This window comes from Crinia signifera, chromosome 7 (genome assembly GCF_055691185.1).
Source record: "Crinia signifera chromosome 7, ASM5569118v1, whole genome shotgun sequence".
In the NCBI taxonomy this organism is placed as follows: Eukaryota; Metazoa; Chordata; class Amphibia; order Anura; family Myobatrachidae; genus Crinia; species Crinia signifera.
The window spans coordinates 183,307,353-183,329,382 of NC_139223.1; the positions used below are offsets into that span (position 1 = coordinate 183,307,353).

General features: G+C 44.0%; 2 protein-coding genes and 1 pseudogene across 2 annotated transcripts in view; all 3 read right to left on the bottom strand.

Moving 5' to 3' along the window:
- The window catches only part of LOC146020933 (UDP-glucuronosyltransferase 1A5-like), a 72,090-nt gene that overhangs the window by 44,476 nt on the left and 5,584 nt on the right, over positions 1-22,030 (bottom strand). The gene's annotated exons all lie outside the window — the stretch shown is intronic.
- LOC146020452 (UDP-glucuronosyltransferase 1A1 pseudogene) lies at positions 9,467-11,105 on the bottom strand (annotated as a pseudogene).
- On the bottom strand, positions 11,253-22,029 carry LOC146020455 (UDP-glucuronosyltransferase 1A1-like). The gene is made up of 4 exons (XM_083153594.1): positions 21,802-22,029; positions 16,335-16,396; positions 12,899-13,703; positions 11,253-11,258 (listed from the first exon to the last, which is right to left on the bottom strand). The coding sequence occupies exons 1-4, from the start codon at positions 22,027-22,029 to the stop codon at positions 11,253-11,255; spliced, it is 1,101 nt and encodes a 366-aa protein (XP_083009720.1).

Sequence of the window (22,030 nt, forward strand, 5' to 3'; positions counted from 1 at the left end):
TACCGAGCGTAGCGAGGCACCATGCCCGAAGCATCACGAGCGAAGCGAGTGATGCGAGGGGATGAGGTGCACTTCAAACTGTGTCCATGTCGACTGTGTCGACATTCGGGTCAAAAACAGTGGAAAACCCCATGTCGACCTTGCCTTTGTCGCCCTAATGCGTGTGTCGACCTAATGTCCTGTCGACCTAGACCCATGTCGACCTTGACCCATGTTGACCTTGACCCATATCGACCTTGCTGCCTGTCGACCTAGTGGTGTCGACCCAATGCTTGTCAACCTAGTTGTTGTAGACCAAACAATCCACACCTTTCTGTAGAGATTGTACATGTGTCACATTCTTTTCCCTTTTTACTATAAATTATTTCCCCACTTCCCCAGGATCCCTGCCCATGCTGACCAGTCAGGGGGTATATGCTTTGGCCAGGGGGACTTGTATAAAAAGTCTCCCCGTGGCTGTGGCATTACCCTGCTGGCTGGTTGGGCCCGGTGCTGGTTCTTGAAATACGGGGGACCTCTACTCATTTTGTCCCCCGTATTTTGGAAACCAGGACCGGTCCTTGAACCTGGTGCTGGTTTAATAAAATCAAGGGGACCCCTATTTGTTTTGGCCCGTGATTTTATGAAACCAGGACCGTTTTTTTTAGCCTGGGGCTGGTCATGTTCAAGGGGGGGGGGGGGGGGGGGTTAGGGCGGACCCCATGCTGTTTTTTTTTATTATTATTATTTGACCTTAAACACAATTTTTAACACAGAACCATGCACAGATCTCAATGCATGGTTCTGTCTAATTCGACTGTCAGAACCTGGTCTATATGTTTGGCGATTTTTAGTAACATCCCATTAAATTTGCGAGTTGTATACTTTATAATGGGAAAACATCTGGATGCGAATTGAAGTGTTACTAAAAATCGCCAGGTCAGAATGTGTGAAGTTGCGGCAAAAAGTTAGATTTTTTTTCCCCACAAATCGCATCCTATAAAATATGCGATTTTCTTAAAAAGTGCAAAAAAATAAATAGATTCCTATTAAATGTTACCCAGAAATCTCCAAGCTTCATACATTTAGTTCTATCTACAAATATTTTATCTTGTATATAATAGCATAAATGCACCATACTATACTGCATAAGACTGCAGCTCACCAGTGCTGGAAACTCATTGAAAGCAAAAATGACTATTCAGCTGACGCCTCTATGGCCATTTGCCATTCCTGAATGTACCTTGCATACACCCCAACAGCCATACACATGGGTTAGAACCACAATAAACTATTAACAATAGCAGCTAAAACTTCAAATCCTGAAACAAAACACCAGCGCGGGCAGTCTACACCCACTTATTTTGCTCTCATAAAGGGGCAAAATATGATTGTTATTTTTTGGTAAATGTTCATAGAATTCATGTGTAATTGCTGGATTACATAGGCCCTTATTCTGATCGGTGCGGCCGGATCCGATTATGCGGCCAGGACCGTGCGTGCGAAACCCCGCCTTCCATACGGATCGCCAACTCCGTCCGTACGCGGTAAGAAGCTGGCCGAACGGACCGCACGTGTATTTTTCACGGAATACGCCTCCTCCATCTAAGGGAACCTCCCCTATCATTCGATGGTCGCAGACCATCGAATGCAGGACCGAGTGCTCCACCAGCTCCCGCAACCTCAGACCACACGGACATTTTTCCGTGCAAAAGCCGGGATCTGGGCGGGCAGCTGACATCCGGCGATGTCATATGTCCGCCCCCTACACGTGCGTCACGGCCGCATTACCATACGTACGCCCAGCGTTTTCATGGGAACGCCCATGAAACGCGGGGCGTATGCATATGGTAATGAGCCCAAATAGCCCTTCACGCCCCTCTCCACCCCCTGTTCGGAGTGTTCACATATCATGCGGGATTTGGCCGTACGCCCCGCTCGCACATGCGCAGAGACGCCTCTGCACATGCGCAGACACAAAACATCGGCGGGCCGAACGCACGCGGATATATCCGCACCGACCAGAATAAGGGCCATAGTTACATAGTAGGTAAGGCTGAAAAAAAGACTTGCGTCCATCCTAGATTTACGCCTCTTCCAAGCAGAGGCGTAAATCTAGGAGGCAATGGAGTCTTCTGCCGCCGGACTCCTGCTCCCAAGGGGGCACCTCTCCCCCTCTGCGAGTTTGAATTAGTTAATTGAAAGTCGTTGATATTGCTTCTGTGGCTGACCATAGTTGTCATAATCTCTTTATTAATCTAAACAGAACAGATAATCACCTGCTTTCTGATCACTGTCAGGACCATAACACAGCCAATGTCAGGATCCGCCCCTGAATATGACTCACATGCACAATATAGATACGTTAGCATTTCTGCCTCACAGCACTGTGTCATGGATTCATTTCTGCCATGGGCACTACCTATGTGGAGTTTGCGTCTTTTCCCAATGTGGCCCTCCCGCATGGACCAATAAATATACTTGCAGGCCAATTGGCTTCTGTCAACATTAACCCTAGTATGTGTGAGTTCATGCAGAAGGGAATTTAGACGGTAAGCTCTAACCGGCAAGGGAATGGTCAAACATTCTCTGCAAAGCGATGTTTAATATGTAGGCACTACAGAAATAAAAAGTTAAACATATTTAATTAAATAAAATCATGAGGACAGATGTTTAGATAAATAAAATACTTCATTTAAATTCCCACCTGATTAAGAAGCTTCCGTGCGACACAATTGATTCCTCCTATGAAGACCATGTTGGGCATCACCGGCTTCGGGTAATCAAACACAAAGTCACTTCTCATCAGCCAGACGGCTGCGTGGCCAAGAATCTCCTTCAGACTGACCTCTCTCTGTAGGAATTCAGAGGCCAGTAACTGGTAGGGAGCGTAAAAAGTATCACACATGAAATATGAGACCACCTCAAACAGGGAATTCTTCAGCCGCTGCGGAAGTGTCATTTGATCGGTCAAACTTGTCAACATCCGTGGGATATAAGATAACGGCAAGGGGCATTTAGAGGCCTTTGCATCTAGGTGGCAAGGTATGCCACGCAAGAAGAAAACAGAGGGCACAGATAGGTGCTCGGCAAGTATTTGACCACAGGGGATCATAGGATCCGTGAAGACAATATCAAAGTTCTGTTCTTCAAGGGACTGTATTAACTGGGTATTGTTCAACATCCGTACACAGGTATCTAACATTAGGGCCGCTCCTTCTCTCATCTTCTCCTGGAACTTTGCATATTTCTGCAGAAAAGCTCTTTCCGTGAAAACCTCACGTGCAAAAGATGAGAACTGACTTTGTAGTGTTTCCAAAGAGTAGGATACGGGGTAGGACTTCACCAAATAGTCTTGAGACATCTTAAGATGGATATTGATGTCTGGCGCGACCACCACTACATGGTGTCCTTTTTGTCTCAGCAAATCCACCACAGGGCGCATGCTAAACCAGTGGCTGCCATCTACAGGCACAACAAGGATTCTGCCACCCTCAACTAGTGTTACATGGCAAAAACTAAACAACACAACTGTAATTGTAATATATAAGGAGAGATGCGTTCTCGCCATGTCCTCACTCTCCAGAATAAAGCTGGTCTGCTAACGGCCTTTAAGATGGTACTTTTATATATGTCACCAAGCAATAACCTTGGACATTTTGCTTAGAGGGTTTACCTATTAACTACATATGTTGGTTTTAAAGGGCAAATGTCATGAAATACATAGTAACCATTGCAACCTTTGAGATCATTCCCATTTTCGGAGCACATTTCCTATACATTCTGCTGATTAGGAAGTCAGTTGAATGTAAAGATGTGAGCAGTGGACTTTGTTCAATTGAGTGTATTGAGCATTATTCAGTACTGGCCGCTCATACATGTGCAGTGCGGGTCCTGCTATCGCAGCACCATTTAGCCTACACCTCTGTTTGATTGACAAGCAGAGACATTCAGAGGAAGGGACTGGGGGACAGGATTCTATGGCCTCGCAGGCCACCCTGCAACAACCTGGCTGAGTAAGCTGAGTGTCCTTTACAGATGACCAGTGTCGGACTGGGACATAAAGGGCCCACCAGGAAATGCAGTGATAGCGCCATTTATTAGGGGTGTAGCTAATCTCCAGAGAGGGTGTGACCGGCTGCCACAGAGATTTGGCTAACCCCTAGAGAGTACAATGTCAATGTATGTATATTAAATACTGCTAGTGCATGCATGATAATATACCAGATAAATAATGGCAATGCACTGTAGAAAATACACCATAGCCCCAAAAGGAAGTACGGCCCCCAGGCAATGGGGCCCACTGGGGGGGGGTTCCCCTGTTCCCCTGTGGGCCAGTCCAACCCTGCAGATGACAATCGTTGCGATGTTGGTTCCAGACTAAGACTCCGGTTCCAAGTCTTGGTGTTCATCTAGAGTTTATCTACTGTAAGTTTGCCATGATTCTATAAGATAATGGCTGATACAAAGTTTAACTTATGCCTGTCTGAAGGCCGTAACTTTTCTAAATTTTCAAAGCACATGCTCAGAAAATGAGCACACATACTCAGGCAATGCAGAAGAACTGGGCTGTGATGGGGCTTTCTCATGTAAGCATGGATCAGTGGGTCGTATTTACCTAAATGCTGATAGCAGATGCCAATAAGTTGTATAGGTGCATACAAGGAGGTTAGACCACATGTTGATTCCAAACCCGAGTAGGTTTTATTGATAACAGGATACAAGAGAGGATAAACAGCAGTCAGTATGACAAGGTATCCATTTCTCTGTGCAGATGTAAAGCCAGGGGCGGATTGGCCCACCGGGAAACCGGCCATTTCCCAGTGGGCCGGCCCAAAACTCATTAAAGGGGGCCTGCCACGCTCCCCCCCACCCCCCCCCCCCCCACCCTGGGCTGGCTGGGCCGCGGACAGCGGCCGCAGCACTTTGCCCAAATAAAAGAATGGCCGCGGGAGGACTGCACCTCCCAGGCTCCCTGCTACCGTTCCCCCTCCACCCGGGAGCTGAAGAACAGCAGCAGGTGAGCCGCCCAGCTGCGCCCCCTCCCCCCAGCATGCTGCCAACAGCCCCCCCAGGAATTTTGAAATCAGAATATGGGCGCTAAATGAATGAGTATAGGAGGGGAAAAATAGAGGCTAGTACTTCCCTGTAATTTCCAATTCCTCCAGATGTAGTGTTTTCAGTGGGTTTCTCTTGTTGAGAGATATGAAATGACAAGAACAACAGGGCAGTGCCCCTCGTGTAATCCTGTTTAACCACTTCAGTACAATTTAAACAAGATACACATTATGGTATAATCCAATGATATTCACTCGGGATGTTACCCCCTCACAAAAATGAGCTAGTATATTCGCCCAATCAAATTATAATCTCCAGGTCATAGGCTGCAATCAAATGATGGAAGACGGGGGGGTACCCCCTAAACCATATACTTACGTAGTGATGGTTTTTAAAGCGCATGGAACGGTTTCTTTTGATTCCACGAATTCCGCACCCGGATAGGATGGATAAAAAGAATATCTGGATCCTTTTTATATAAAAACAAGTATCCTTTATTGGTGCAATTCAACAATAAAATAACAAATATGGGGCTACTGTACTGTAAGGAGCCGGTCAGGGCTGGACAGATAGATGTAATCAGATTGTGTGGAACAGGTTTACCGGGGCCCCTTCTCCTTGTCCACGTTCTGTCCAAATCCTTTCCGCTCCTCCAGCTGTGTGCCTCCAAAAAAAGTGTATGCAAAGGGAACTCCACCGACGCGTTTCGAACCATCAATGGTTCTTTTTCAAGGTGTAGTTCTTCCCTTTGCATTCTCGATATATAAGGTGTCCTAATAATTGGTCCAGGTGTAACTCTTTTTCTTAATTGGTCCGCTGTATGACTTAGAATTTTCCATAGCTGGTATGCTGAAAGTTATTCTCTATACAGGTTGCCGTGAGCCACGTCCTGCTCCCTCACATAACGTCACGTTTGGCAACAACTTCCGGTTGCCGCATCACTTGCATTGAGCCAGGTCCTGCTTCCTCACGTAACGTCACGTCCGGCAACAACTTCCGGTCGTCGCGTCACTTGCATTTTCTTCCCGGTGTTTAGCTTCCGTTCACAGTACCGTAACGTCACTTCCGGGCATCAGTCTCTGGTTGTGGCTCGTAGCTGTCATTTCATTTCCGTATTTGCGTTCCAAATTTGCGTTCCAGTATATTCCATTCCCGATCACGTGATTTCTTCCCGTGTTCTTTTTTAGCTTGACAAATAGTTTACTGTGCAGGTTATCTTCTTGTTATGAGAGACCTACAGGGTATTGAAATTACTTTAGCAGCATTTGTTTTTACAGAACGGGAATTTATCCTTTTCAGATATATTAAATTTAATATATAATAAATATAGCAGCATCTGGTCTAAGTATTGCTCAAGTCGTTTTTAGCAGCATAAATTAACTGGATACATATGTGACAAATAGTTTTTTAAATAGTTTTTTTTTTTAAAAGTGACTGATGAGTTTATTAAAAAAGAGATAAAGAGACATGTTAAGAAGCATAGAGAAGATGAAAGATATGAAATGAAATTTAAAATTATTTTTAAAATGTTTTAAAAGGGCACTATAAGAACCACTTGAGTTCAAAATCTTGGTTTAGTCCTCCTGGTCCCAATGTAATATAATTGTAAATAAATTTCATTTCTGTCTGTGCTAGTATTTTGGGTAAGTTTTTGTTTCTTTCGGTCGGTTAGCCACTTTTATGCCCCAGAAGCCCATAATATCATTGGTAGAGCATTTATGATGTTTTTTGAAGTGGAAGGATAGGGAGTGTGCCTCAACCCCCTTCCTTACGTTTCTCAGGTGCTCCCCAATTCGAGTTTTCAATGGTCTAGACGTGCGTCCAATGTAAAACTTTTGATTGCACATTTGATTGCAATATACGCAATCAAATGTGCATGTGAAAAGTTTTACATTGGACGCACGTAACTATTTGTCACATATGTATCCAGTTAATTTATGCTGCTAAAAACTACTTGAGCAATACTTAGACCAGATGCTGCTATATTTATTATATATTAAATTTAATATATCTGAATAGGATAAATTCCCGTTCTGTATATCATACAGCGGACCAATTAAGAAAAAGAGTTACACCTGGACCAATTATTAGGACACCTTATATATCGAGAATGCAAAGGGAAGAACTACACCTTGAAAAAGAACCATTGACGGTTCGAAACGCGTCGGTGGAGTTCCCTTTGCATACACTTTTTTTGGAGGCACACAGCTGGAGGAGCGGAAAGGATTTGGACAGAACGTGGACAAGGAGAAGGGGCCCCAGTAAACCTGTTCCACACATTCTGATTACATCTATCTGTCAAGCCCTGACCGGCTCCTTACAGTACAGTAGCCCCATATTTGTTATTTTATTGTTGAATTGCACCAATAAAGGATACTTGTTTTTATATAAAAAGGATCCAGATATTCTTTTTATCCATCCTATCCGGGTGCGGAATTCGTGGAATCAAAAGAAACCGTTCCATGCGCTTTGAAAACCATCACTACGTAAGTATATGGTTTAGGGGGTACCCCCCGTCTTCCATCATCTGATTGCAGCCTATGACCTGGAGATTATAATTTGATTGGGCGAATATACTAGCTCATTTTTGTGAGGGGGTAACACCCCGAGTGAATATCATTGGATTATACCATAATGTGTATCTTGTTTAAATTGTACTGAAGTGGTTAAACAGGATTACACGAGGGGCACTGCCCTGTTTTTCTTGTCATTTCATATCTCTCAACAAGAGAAACCCACTGAAAACACTACATCTGGAGGAATTGGAAATTACAGGGAAGTACTAGCCTCTATTTTTCCCCTCCTATACTCATTCATTTAGCGCCCATATTCTGATTTCAAAATTCCTTTTCTACGTTTTGCATACTCTAGGGAGACTAGGTGATCCCTTTTTTTAAAGGAATACAGGCAGCTTAGAGCGCAGAACTGACCTTCCCAAACAAACCAAACAAACACCCCCCCCCCCCCCAGGCATACCGCCACCGCCACCCCCTGCACCCGGGCATACCGCCGCCACCACCCCCGTGCGCGTACCGCCTCCGCCCCCCCGCTTTCCCGGCCCGGTTTCGTCGCCTGTGTAAAGTACTCTGACACTCCAATAACACAGTGACATGCTTGACCATATGTAGGGCCAAGTAAACAACTACCTTTGAACTATAAATATAAACAGCAAAAATCGTAAGACTGTAGACTTGAAATTCAACTTAAAACAGTAATAAATCAATCTAATCTCAAAAGTAGCTAGAAAAATCTATCAGCATTTCCAAGTCAGTTAATTAAAGCAGGTTGCTTAGAACAATAATAGTCGACCCTGGATTGATTTAAAACACTCTTCATGACAATCACCCCGGACCAGAGGCTCCCTCTTTGATGCAGATACTAGCTTGAACAGTCCAGACGAATGAGTCTTACACTGGCAATCTTAGTTTCTGCCCAGCTCTGGTTTAAGGAATGTACTGCCTTGAAATATAGCCCTGTGCCCAACTACAACCAATGCAGTGACCATCTTGGGCAAGCCTAAGACAAGACCTCACCTCACTGCTGCAAGTGATTGCAATCTAAGAAGACTTGAACGGGAAACTACAAAAAGGTGAAGATATCACTGCGCTTGTTACTTAAGGAATAAATGCAGAAAAAATTATTTAGAAAAAATAAGGTATCCGCTTACTCAATAGGAATGATGCAAGATTAGCTGTATAATCAAAAGGTTTATATAATAAATAATTTAAAAAAAATGAAGTAATACATACAAATTTATACAAATAAAATAATATATAAAATAGATGTATCTATTATAAACATTTAATTAGAGCTGGAGAAAAGAAGGTTAATGAATAAAATTTATGCTGGTGTGCCAGCAATATAATGCAATAAATGATTTCATATTTGGTATCCACCTACAGATCAAAGAGGCACTATATATAGGTAACATACTGTATAAGTATTAGTCACTGCCGCCACTGTATGTCAGTGAGCAGGAAGATATAGCCGCCAGTCGGGATAATGCAGGATAGTAAGCATTTTATATCAGCCAGTCCAATCAAAAATCTATTTTAATCAAACAAAATCATCTACAATGGTGGTTCCCAACCTGGGGTACTGGGGTAAGAAGTCTCCCACTGCCGTGGAGATGAACCACGTTGTGTCACTTCCGGGTCAGTGAAAACCCCAGAGAGTCTATATAGACAGTACACAGCCAGACACATAGGGACCGAAATCCTGACCGCACACTGCTCCTCTGCTACTTTTTAATATAAGGACACGCATAAGGACACACATACCACTCACTCGTAAGTACTGTGGATATTTCAAAATGAGAGGAGGGGATACTCATAAATGAAAAGCCTAATCAAGGGGTACAGGCGAGAAAAAAGATTGAGAACCGCCGATCTCCAACATGGAGGACAGATGTTTTAGATTTAAAAAAATACTATATTTGAATTCCCACCTGATTAAGAAGCTTCCTTGTGACACAATTGATTCCTCCTATGAAGACCATGTTGGGCATCACCGGCTTCGGATAGTCTAACACAAAGTCGTCTCTCATCAACCATACGGCTGCGTGGCCAAGAATCCAGAGTGACCTCTCTCTGTAGGAATTCTGAGGCCAGTAACTGGTAGGGAGCGTAAACTAAATCACACAGAAAATGTGAGGAAACTTTATACAGGAGATTCTTCATCCGCTGAGGAAAAGTCATTTGATCGGCCAAACTTGTAAACATTCGTGGGACATACTATAATGGCATTGGGCATTGAGAGGCCTTAGAATCTAGGTAACAAGGTATTGCACGCAAGAAGAAAACAGAGGGCACAGATAGGTGCTCGGCAAGTATTTGGCCACAGGGGATTATAGGATCCATGAAGATGACATCAAAGCTTAGTTCTTCCAGGGACCTTATTAACTGGGTATTGTTTAACATCCGAACACAAATATCTAACATTAGGGCTGATGTTTCTCTTATCTTCTCCTGGAACTTTGCAAACTTCTGCAGAAATGGTCTTTCAGTGAAAACCTCACCTCCGAAAGATGAGAAATGATTCTGTAGATATTCCAAGGAGTAGGATACGGAGTAGAACTTCATCTCATAGTCTTGAGAGGCCGGAATATGAAGATTGTTGGCTGGTGCGACCACTACAACATGATGTCCTTTTTGTCTCAGCAAATCCAGCACAGGGCGCATGCTAAACCAGTGGCTGCCATCTACAGGCACAATGAGAATTTTGCCACCCTCAACCAGTGCTACATGGCTAAATTTAAATAACAGAATGGCAACTGTGATCAGGGCCGGCGCCACCACTAGGCAGAACTAGGCATTTGCCTAGGGCGTCGGCCGCTGGAGGGCGGTAGTGAGCCGCCGAGGTACTATAGAGAGGTACCCGAAAGCAGGGAGCAGGGAGCAGGTAAGTCTGTGATTCTTCAACCTTCCTCCTCCCTCACCCCTCTCCTATCCCGCCCGTGGCATGAAACAATGCTGCTCCCCCCGCGCCGCCCGCTCCCCTCTCCTCTCCTATCCCGCCCGTGGCATGAAACAATGCTGCTCCCCCCGCTCCCCTCTCCCGCCCATGGCATGAAACAACGCTGCTCCCCCCGCGCCACCCGCTCCACACTGGGGGGATTTCTGTGCGGCACCACCTGCGCTCCGGGGGGGGGGGGTCGCCCACCGCAGTATCGTGTCCCCCCCCGCCGCAGTATCGTGAGCAGCGGGCGGGCGGCGCGGTTTTTTTTTGCCTGGGGCGGGCAGGGGGCTTGCACCGGCCCTGACTGTGATATATAAAGAGAGATGCGAGCTCGCCATGTCCTCACTCTACAGAATTAAGCTTATCTGCTATCTGCCTTTGAGGATATGTACATTTATATATATAATATCTACAAATAGCATCTACCGTGTCACTGAGTAATAACTGAGGACATTGTACTTCGAAGGTTTATATATTATCTGCACGCGTTGGTTTTAAAGGGCAAATGTCAGATTAATGTACATAACAACCACGGCAACCGTTAGGAGCATTGCCATATGCAGAGACTGCCATCTTCATCTAGATCACAATATAAATACCACCAACTCCATTTTCTGTTTAGTACATCACGTCCTAAGTTATAGGACTGCTTACTCTCCTGATTACTTCCCCAGTTGGACAGAACATGTAGGTAAGGGAGTAACTAGAAGTGTGTGGGCCCCAGACCAACATATCAAAGGGGCCCCTGAAAAACACATTCAAACCTAGAGAAGGGGGAATAGTACAAATTGCATAAGTACGTGATCCACTCTGTCCAAAATAATCATCCACCCACAGGATGTGAATTCAAAGGGCGGAAGTGACGTGCATACTGGTTAATATAATGCACTGTCACAATTATCGACAACTTCATACAAACAGCAAAAGGCTAGCTCTAGGGCACAGGTAGTTCCGCACCTCCAAAACATGGCATGACCACTGTAAGGAATCACAGTCCCCTGTTTCAGCCACTTATATGCTCCACACATATACATTAGCATTACAGGAAAAAAAAACATTTGGTATCCCAATTGCACACTGAGTGAGAAAATAACTACATATTAATCAGATAATACAGAGATCTTGGTTGCATATATCTGCAGATATAGGGCTAAGCCCCCAGGCCATACGTCAAGGCATCTCTGTCACTGGGGGTCCCTAATACTGGGTATGGGTCTGGGGTGTGGGCCCCCAACATGCCGACACAGGCTGAGTACTCCAGGGCAGCACACAAATGAAAATTAGTAAGGGTTAATAAGAAGCACATAAGTGCTATGTAGGGAAGTGAAGGTGGGATTAAAATACAAAATATATACAATGTGATAGGAAAAATAAGAGTTAATAAAGTGTTAGGGTGTGCTAACCTGGAGCAGACCAGCCATACCAACACAGGGGGCACCACACTCCCAAACCCATCCCATAAGCAATAACATATATGTCTGGGCTTAATAGCCCAGTGTAAGGCCACATGATAATGGAGTATAACGTCTGAGAGCCAGTTTACCTGGAGATACCCCTGGCTTCTCCAATGGCACTCAGGTGTCAGCCCAGACATATATGTTTTTGCTTATGGGATGGGTTTGGGAATGTGGTGCCCCCTGTGTTGGTAGGGCTAGTTTGCTCCAGGTTAGCACACCCTAACACTTTATTAACTCTTATTTTTCCTATCACATTGTATATATTTTGTATTTTAATCCCACCTTCACTTCCCTACATAGCACTTTGTGCTTCTTATTAACCCTTACTAATTTTCATTTGTGTGCTGCCCTGGGGTACTAAGCCTGTGTCAGCACACCCCATACCCAGTATTAGGGACCCCCAGTGACAGAGAGGCCTTGACGTACGGCCTGGGGGCTTAGCCCTATATCTGCAGATATATGCAACCAAGATCTCTGTATTATCTGATTAATATGTAGTTATTTTCTCACTCAGTGCAATTGGGATACAAAATGTTTTTTTTCCTAGACAGAATTACCCCTCCCTTTTGGCACCTGAATGACACACCTCTGATTGAGCAGCTTACCAACAAAAGTGTTACTGCCTCACAGCCCTGATTTTGCTTCTGCCATGGGCACTACCTACAGTATATGGAGTTTGTGTGTTTTTACCATATTTGCAGGGGGTTCCTCCCAGTGATCTGGGTTCTTCCCTAATTGGATAATAAGCTTTTGACAACATTCATGCGATAGGAATTTTAATGGTAAGCTCTAACCCGCAGTATGTAGGCACTACAGGAATAGAAAGCTAAATATATTTGATCAAACAAAATCTAAAAAATATATTTATAATTAATAAATAAATAAATATATATATATATATATATATATATATATATATATATATATATATATATTTGACTTCCCACCTCATTAAGAATCTTCTGTGTGGCACAATTGATTCCTCCTATGAAGACCATGTTGGGCATCACCGGCTTTGGGTATTCAAACACAAAGTCGCTTCTCATCAGCCAGACGGCTGCGTGGCCGAGAATCTCCTGCAAATTCACCTCTCTCTGAAGAAATTCAGAGGCCACTGACTGGTAGGGAGCGTAAACAAAATCACACAGGAAGTATGAGACCACATCAAAAAAAAGATTCTTCAGCCGCTGAGGAAAAGTCATTTGATCGGTCAAAGCTGTCAACATCCGGGGGATATAAGATAATGGGAATGGGCATTTAGAGGCCTTAGAATCGATGTGGCAAGGTATGCCACGCAAGAAGAAAACAGAGGGCACGGAGAGGTGCTCTGCCAGTATTTGGCCACAGGGGATCATAGGATCTGTGAAGATGACATCAAAGTTCTGTTCTTCTAGGGACCGTATTAACTGAGTATTGTTCAACATCCGTACACAAATATCTAACATTATCGCTGATGTTTCTCTCATCTTCTCCTGGAACTTTGCAAACTTCTGAAGAAAAGGTCTTTCTGTGAAAACCTCACCTCCAAAAGATGAGAAATGTTTCTTTAGATGCTCCAAGGAGTAGGATACGGGGTAGAACTTCATCTCATAGTCTTGGGACATCCGGATATGAAGATTGTTCTCTGGTGCAACCACTACAACATGATGTCCTCTTGGCTTCAGCAAATCCACCACAGGGCGCATGCTTAACCAGTGGCTGCCATCTGCAGGCACAACGAGAATTCTGCCACCCTCAACCAGTGCTACATGGCTAAAAGAAAATAACACAACCGTAACTGTAATATATAAAGAGAGCGGTGGGCTTGCCATGTCCTCACCTCTGCAGAATAAAGCTTATCTGTTAAAGGTCTTTGGAGATCTGTAAATTTTATATATACATTATCAGCTTCCACCACGTCACAAGGCAATAACCGAGGACATTGTACTTCAATGGTTGAGCTATTAATTGCAAATGTTGGTTTTGAATGGCAAATGTTAGATTAATGTATATTACTGTATGCTGTATGCAACCTTGCAGACAAGGATTGAACACAGGATTTCAGCCTTTACTGCTATAATGCGAATCCGTCGCAATTAACCAAACTAAAACTATAACCAAGGTACTGCGGTTTACAACAGAGGTAGCCAAACGGTCGATCACGATCTAGCAGTCGATCGCGGACCTTCCGCCAGTAGATTGCGATCATTTTCTAAAGTGTAAAGCCCCCGGTTACTTTAAAATTTCTTCTGAATCCTCTTCTGGCTTCTGCTTTTCCAGTAGTGCATTGCGTGGGTGCACAGGTGACGTCACTGTGCACCGGCACAGTGCAGAACCAAGGCGTTTCATCAGGCGTGAAAGCTCTGCAGTGCAGGAGGTCAGAGCGGCGGAGACTGGAAGTCAGAGTGGTGGCGGCTGAAGGCAGAGCGGCAGTGGCGGCTGAAGGCTGAGTGGTATCAGTCAGATTCTCAGTCGTCTCTCCAAAAATAGTGAGACTGAGTTTTTTTAAAGTTGCTTTTTTTCTAATATGCTTAGTGTGGTGTGGGGTTGAGTGGGTGGGGGGTGGGGGACAGAGAGGAACAAGGTCTCTTTATCCCGGCTGAATGGGATGTTGTTTTATATTTTCTATAAAAAGTGAATAAAGGTAACAATACTGGGGGGGGTGTACTGCCCCAGGGAATGGGGTTTTATTTAACATAGCAGTTTTATTTTTGTCAGCAGAAGGTTAGGTTTCAGGTTGGTTGGGCATAGCATATGTGACCCTCAGTGTAAGGTTGGTGGGCATAGTTTGCTTTATGGTAGTTTGTCTGATATGCTCAGCACCTGGCCTATCGCTTGGCCTATCGCTTTTTACATTATCTATAATACTGTCTCTGCACTGTCACACACACACACACACACATATATATATATATATATATATATATATATATATATATATATATATATATATATATATATATATATATATTAGAGATGTGCGCCGGCCACTTTTTGCAGTTTTGGTTTTGGTCTTGGATCTGTATCTGCCTCCGATTTTGGATCTGTATTCGGTTTTGCCAAAACCGCCCTTTTTGGTTTGGTTTTGGTCTTGGTTTTGGATCTGTATTTTTTTTTTAAAACTCATAAAAACAGCTAAAATCACAGAATTATTATTTTTTTTTTGCTCCTACGCTATTTTTAACCTCAATAACATTCATTTCCACTCATTTCCAGTCTATTCTGAACACCTCACACCTCACAATATTGTTTTTAGGGCAAAAGGTTGCACCGTGGTAGCTGGATAACTATGATAAGTGACACAAATGTGCGGCACAAGCAAGTGGCTCATCTAGGAGTGGCACTGCACCGGCAGACAGGATGGCAGTTTAAAAAACTAGGCCCCAATAAGACCCCTATCTGGCTTGATCGTGTTTATGATGTGCAGCCGAGGAGCAGTGGGCGTTTCGCGCAGTACTGACTTGTTCTGCAAGTGTGTAACTGTTTTTCAGTTTAATATCTAATAAGACCCCTATCTGGCTTGATTGTGTTATTATTAATAAATTTAATCTGGGGAAGTAGGAAGACCCCATGGACTCAAGTCAACAGGTATCCGCGCGACAGAACAGCGGCTGCTAATGCAGCTTTTTGTTGCTGCGTGACAGCCCCGGAGATATCGGTGCGGAGGTCATGAAAGAAAGTCCTCCTATCCGATTCTTTCTCCATCTATTGGAATTGACCCTCAAAAGGAACTTCTTCCTATTTAACGGCAAATTCTATTTACAGCTACAAGGATGTGCGATGGGGTCCTCAGTGGCCCCATCGTTTGCTAATGCATACATGTTTGTCATTGAGGAGCATCTGTTTACCAACAACCCCGTTATAGGTCCACAATTGAAGTTCTATATCCGTTATATAGATGACCTCCTAGTCATTTGGTCAGGGAACGGAGCCTTTTTTACCAACCATATTGATCAGCATAACCTGTCCACCTCTCCCATCAAGTTCACATACATCATGCACCCCAACTTGGTGCATTACTTAGATGTTAATATAAGCATCAAAGAGGGCAAAATAGTCACCTCCCTGTATGTTAAACCCACCGACAGGAATACAATGCTGTTGGCTTCCAGCCACCACCCAGTCCCCCTCATCAAAGCCTTACCACATTCTCAGTTACTGAGGGTTCACAGAGTCACCAGCGAACCAGCAGAGGTACCACCAGCCCTCCACCAAATGGTCGACAAATTTGCACAGAGAGGGTACCCTATACGAGACCTCACTACCACGAGAAACAAAGTGGCTAACCTGAGTCGACAGGAAGTGTTGACATCCAAAACCAAAAGCTCCACAGCCGAAAAAGTCATCTGGGTTAATTCATATCATTCTCACAGCCCTAAAATCAATGGCATTGCCAAAAAATACTGGCCTATAGTGAAGACAGACCCAGCACTCACTTCCTTACACTCTAAATCTTTGATGAGCGCCTACAAGAGGGGTAAAAATCTTAAAGACCTCTTGGTCCACAATAACATCCAGTACCCCCCAGCCATGCCCCCCACTTTCCTCAGCAAACCCAAATTGGGATGCTACCGTTGTTGTGGCTGTGCCACATGCAGCCATTTGTTGCCAGGGGATAGCTTTCATCATCCCTATACAGGAAAGCAGTATAAGATCAGACATAGGCTTGGATGTACGTCTAAATATGTCATCTATTTAATCAGTTGCCCATGCGGCCGACACTATGTCGGCAAAACTGACCGCCAATTTAAAGAGCGCGCTGCTGCGCATAGGTCAGCCATTAAAGCTGCAATTGCTACAGGTAAAAGTGAACAACCAGTGGCTCGTCACTTCAGTGAGGCACGGCATTCTGTCACCTCACTACGTTACAAAATCATCGATCATGTGCCACCACTCCCAAGAGGGGGAAACAGATCCCTCATTTTGCTCCAAAAAGAGTGTAGATGGATCTATACACTGGGCACCCTGGCCCCCAGAGGGCTCAATGAGAATCTTGGTCTCAGCTGCTTCTTATGAGTATTCTCATATGTCCACTCTATGCACATATTGGCTAGACATCGACAGTGTTGTGTCGACACAGGTTGACCAATCATGAACATTATGTTTATGCCATTTATAAAGTTTTGTCTCTCTTAGACTAAAGTCTTTTCCTAGAGAACCTTGATAACCTGCTTTATTAGTTACACAGACTGGTATGCAAATCGCTTTTTTAACGTTTTCATTAATATGTTTTATTTTTTTATTGTAGTTTTTCACTTAATATCCAAGATGCCGCAATGAGTTTACTGTTTTACTTTACACCCATGTATCCCTTCTTTTATTCAGGATACTCGTAGTATGTTTTTTGTTATACACTTTGTTTATATTCATTGCCGCTATGTTTTCATTGGTTCACAGTGGCGAGCCCCCCTCCGTGCGCCCTGCGCGTCCTCGATGGTGGTGTGACGTCATCCTTCAGCGTCTCCCCTCCTGCCGGTGCGTGCAGGCTCCACGGACGGAGCTCAACACTACTTAGGTAAGCACTGTATCACTTGTAATCTGTTCTCACCTTTACAGCACCTTGATAAAAAAAGCCCAAGGGCTTTTGAAACGTCGGTCATAAGAGCTGCCGTCTCCTGTCGTTTTTTCTGAGTGCCGCCCCCCCCCACTGCATTGTTTATATATATATATATATATATATATATATATATATATATATATATATATATATATATATATATATATATTAGAGATGTGCGCCGGCCACTTTTTGCAGTTTTGGTTTTGGTCTTGGATCTGTATCTGCCTCCGATTTTGGATCTGTATTCGGTTTTGCCAAAACCGCCCTTTTTGGTTTGGTTTTGGTCTTGGTTTTGGATCTGTATTTTTTTTTTTAAACTCATAAAAACAGCTAAAATCACAGAATTATTATTTTTTTTTTTGCTCCTACGCTATTTTTAACCTCAACCTTAAAAAACTAGGCCCCAATAAGACCCCTATCTGGCTTGATCGTGTTTATGATGTGCAGCCGAGGAGCAGTGGGCGTTTCGCGCAGTACTGACTTGTTCTGCAAGTGTGTAACTGTTTTTTCAGTTTAATATCTAATAAGACCCCTATCTGGCTTGATTGTGTTATTATTAATAAATTTAATCTGGGGAAGTAGGAAGTAGGAAGACCCCATGGACTCAAGTCAACAGGTATCCGCGCGACAGAACAGCGGCTGCTAATGCAGCTTTTTGTTGCTGCGTGACAGCCCCGGAGATATCGGTGCGGAGGTCATGAAAGAAAGTCAGGAGATGGAATACCACGTGGATCCCACTAACTTGCAGCCCAATGGGATTATTTGAGAAATTCATGGTATTCATTCTGTCCAGATTCTGTCCAGAAACTGTCTGGGAATTCATGGATCATATCTGGCCTGAATGCACAAAGGTCTTCATGATGACCATCCCCAGCTGTTGCTAGGCCTCCTTCTTCCCACCCACCCATCCATTCATCCATCCTGGACATCCTATCCAAAAAGAAGTAGGATAGAGAAAGAGGAGATCATGGATGTCCCCGATGACATCTTTTCATCTATAATAGATGATGTGGAGAGAGAAGACCTTCATATGATGGAACAGGGGCTGCCACTTATTTGGCTTCCCCCCAAGGAACAAGGCTCTGTATCTCAGGAAGTGTCTATGCCGATCTGATTGGTAGTCTCTGTCTGTTGGTCAACACTCTTCAGGGGATGGCAACACAGAATAACAACAATGATATTAATTTGCCAACTGATAACTAGCCTAATTCCTTGACAACAACAAGGCCCATGTGGCCAGTTTATAATATGACCCCCAGTGTGCAGCCTCCTCACCCTTATGACACTAATCCAGTAGCCATGTCTGATCCATCAGCCATGTATGGTCAACCCAGTTTTTGGCCTTCTACATTTTAACATCATAATAACAAAAAACACTTAAAATATTTTCCTTTGTTTATGTTTTTGTGTTGTACACTTTGAAGAGTTTTAGAATTTAGGAGATTTGTAAGTATAGCTTTTAGCTTAAAGAGCATGTAACTGTTTTTAAGCACTTATTTTTCTTTAATGTTTTAAGACAAAAACCTTTCTGTATCCCGATAACTGTTAAAAAAAAGTTACTGCAATTAATGTTCATGTTTGTTTTTTAGATTTTATACTGGTTTTGCTTAGAAAATATAATAAAAATATTTCACAATAAATTTAATCTGATTGCTAAACTCTAGGATTATTATCAGTCTTCCTTTCTAATCGTACATGTTCAGTTAAAAACCCAATAAGACCTCTATCTGGCTTGATCGTGTTTACGATGTGCAGCCGAGGAGCAGTGGGCGTTTCGTGCAGCGCTGAGTTGGTCTGTGAGTGTGCTGTGCTGTGTATCTGTTTTTATCAGTTTAATATCTAATAAGACCACTATCTGGCTTTATTGTGTGGTTTACCTCCAGCCGAGGAGCAGTGGGCGTTTCGTGCAGCGCTGAGTTTGTCTGTGAGTGTGCTGTGCTGTGTATCTGTTTTTATCAATTTAATATCTAATAAGACCACTATCTGGCTTTATCGTGTAAAAAGATGGTGTACGGACAGCAGCCACAGTACTGTATAAAAAGATGGGGTACGGACAGCAGTCACAGTACCTTATGAACAGATGGAGTACCAGCAGTCACAGTATCATATAAAAAGATGGGGTACGGACAGCAGCCACAGTACCGTATAAAAAGATGGAGTACGGACAGCAGTCACAATACCTTATGAACAGATGGAATACCGGCAGTCACAGTATCATAGAAAAAGATGGGGTACGGACAGCAGCCACAGTACTGTATAAAAATATGGGGTACGGACAGCAGCCACAGTACTGTATAAAAAGATGGAGTACGGCCAGCAGTCACAGTACGGTATAAACAGATGGGGTACGGACAGCACTCACAGTACTGTATAAACATATGGGGTACGGACAGCAGTCACAGTACCGTATAAACAGATGGGGTACGGACAGCAGTCACAGTATCTTATAAACAGATGGGGTACGGACAGCAGTCACAATACCTTATGAACAGATGGAGTAATAGCAGCCACAGTACCATATAAAAAGATGGAGTACGGACAGCAGCCACAGTACCGTATAAACAGATGGGGTACGGACAGCAGTCACAGTACCGTATAAACAGATGGGGTACGGACAGCTGTCACAGTACCTTATAAACAGATGGGGTACAGACAGCACTCACAGTACCTTATAAACAGATGGTACGGAGCTACGGAGAGCAGTCACAGCACGTGGGACAGAGACTTTTTTTTTTAACTTTTAATAATTTTATTCATTAAAAAAAAACAGTGGGGTACGGCCTGCGGTCACAGCAGTACCTTATAAACTGGTACGGAGCTGCGGACAGCAGTCACAGTACCATATAAACAGATGGGGTACGGACAGCTGTCACAGTACCTTATAAACAGATGGGGTACGGACAGCACTCACAGTACCTTATAAACAGATGGGGTACGGAGCTACGGAGAGCAGTCACAGTACGTGGGACAGAGAATTTTTTTTTTCTTTTTTTTACTTTTAATAATTTTATTCATTTAAAAAAAACTGTGGGGTATGGCCTGCGGTCACAGCAGTACCTTATAAACTGATACGGAGCTGCGGACAGCAGTCACAGTACCGTATAAACAGATGGGGTACGGACAGCTGTCGCAGTACCTTATAAACAGATGGGGTATGGACAGCACTCACAGTACCTTATAAACAGATGGGGTACGGAGCTACGGAGAGCAGTCACAGTACGTGGGACAGAGAAATTTTTTTTTCTTTTTTTTACTTTTAATAATTTTATTCATTTAAAAAAAACTGTGGGGTACGGCCTTGCGGTCACAGCAGTACCTTATAAACTGATACGGAGCTGCGGACAGCAGTCACAGTACCCTATAAACAGATGGGGTACCAGCAGTCACAGAAATGTATAAACAGATGAGGTACGGAGCTGCGGACAGCAGTCACAGTACCATATAAACAGATGGGGTACCAGCAGTCACAGAAATGTATAAACAGATGAGGTACGGAGCTGCGGACAGCAGTCACAGTACCCTATAAACAGATGGGGTACCAGCAGTCACAGAAATGTATAAACAGATGAGGTACGGAGCTATAGACGGCAGTCACAGTACCCTATAAACAGATGGGGTACCAGCAGTCACAGAAATGTATAAACAGATGAGGTACGGAGCTATAGACGGCAGTCACAGTACCATATAAACAGATGGGGTACCAGCAGTCACAGTAACGTATAAACAGAGGTACGGAGCTATAGACGGCAGTCACAGTATCGGCATATACTACACACAGTGGATGTACAGTATGCAGTGCACTGCACACACTGGGTTATGTGGAGTTATACACTTATAATGCTGCTGGTGGTGCTACTAAACTTAAATAAAATTAAAACTTGTGGCCACTGCATAAAGTGCCTATGAAACAAAGCTGGTGCCCACTGCCTATGAAGCAACAAAGCTGGTGCCTCTGCCCACTGCCTATGAAACAAAGCTGGTGCCTCTGCCCACTGCCAGTGCCTTTAAAACAAAGCTGGTGCCTCTGCCCACTGCCTATGAAACAAAGCTGGTGCCTCTGCCCACTGCCAGTGCCTTTAAAACAAAGCTGCCCACTGCCTATGAAACAACAAAGCTGCCCACTGTAATGCTGCACTAAAGCTGCCCACTGTAATGCTGCACTAAAGCTGCCCACTCTAATGCTGCACTAAAGCTGCCCACTCTAATGCTGCACTAAAGCTGCCCACTATCGCTCAGAGCTGCCCAATGTAGTTTTACTTTTTTTTTTAAGTAAACTTGTTTGACTTTGAACTGAGCACGCAGTGAGCACACCAGCGGAGCGCGCTGTTTCCCCGTCTCTGGATCCCAGATAATGGCGACGAACCACGGGCTCGGCGCCTTATATGGAATCCAGGTCTCGCGAGAATCCGACGGCGTGAAGGTGCCGTTCGGCCTCGCTTTGGGATCCGAGTCTGGCGGGAATTGCCGAGCCTCACCTTTGTAATACTCGGATCCCCAAGTTAGTAGCGGTTCGTATTCTTCAGAATCCCGACCGCACATC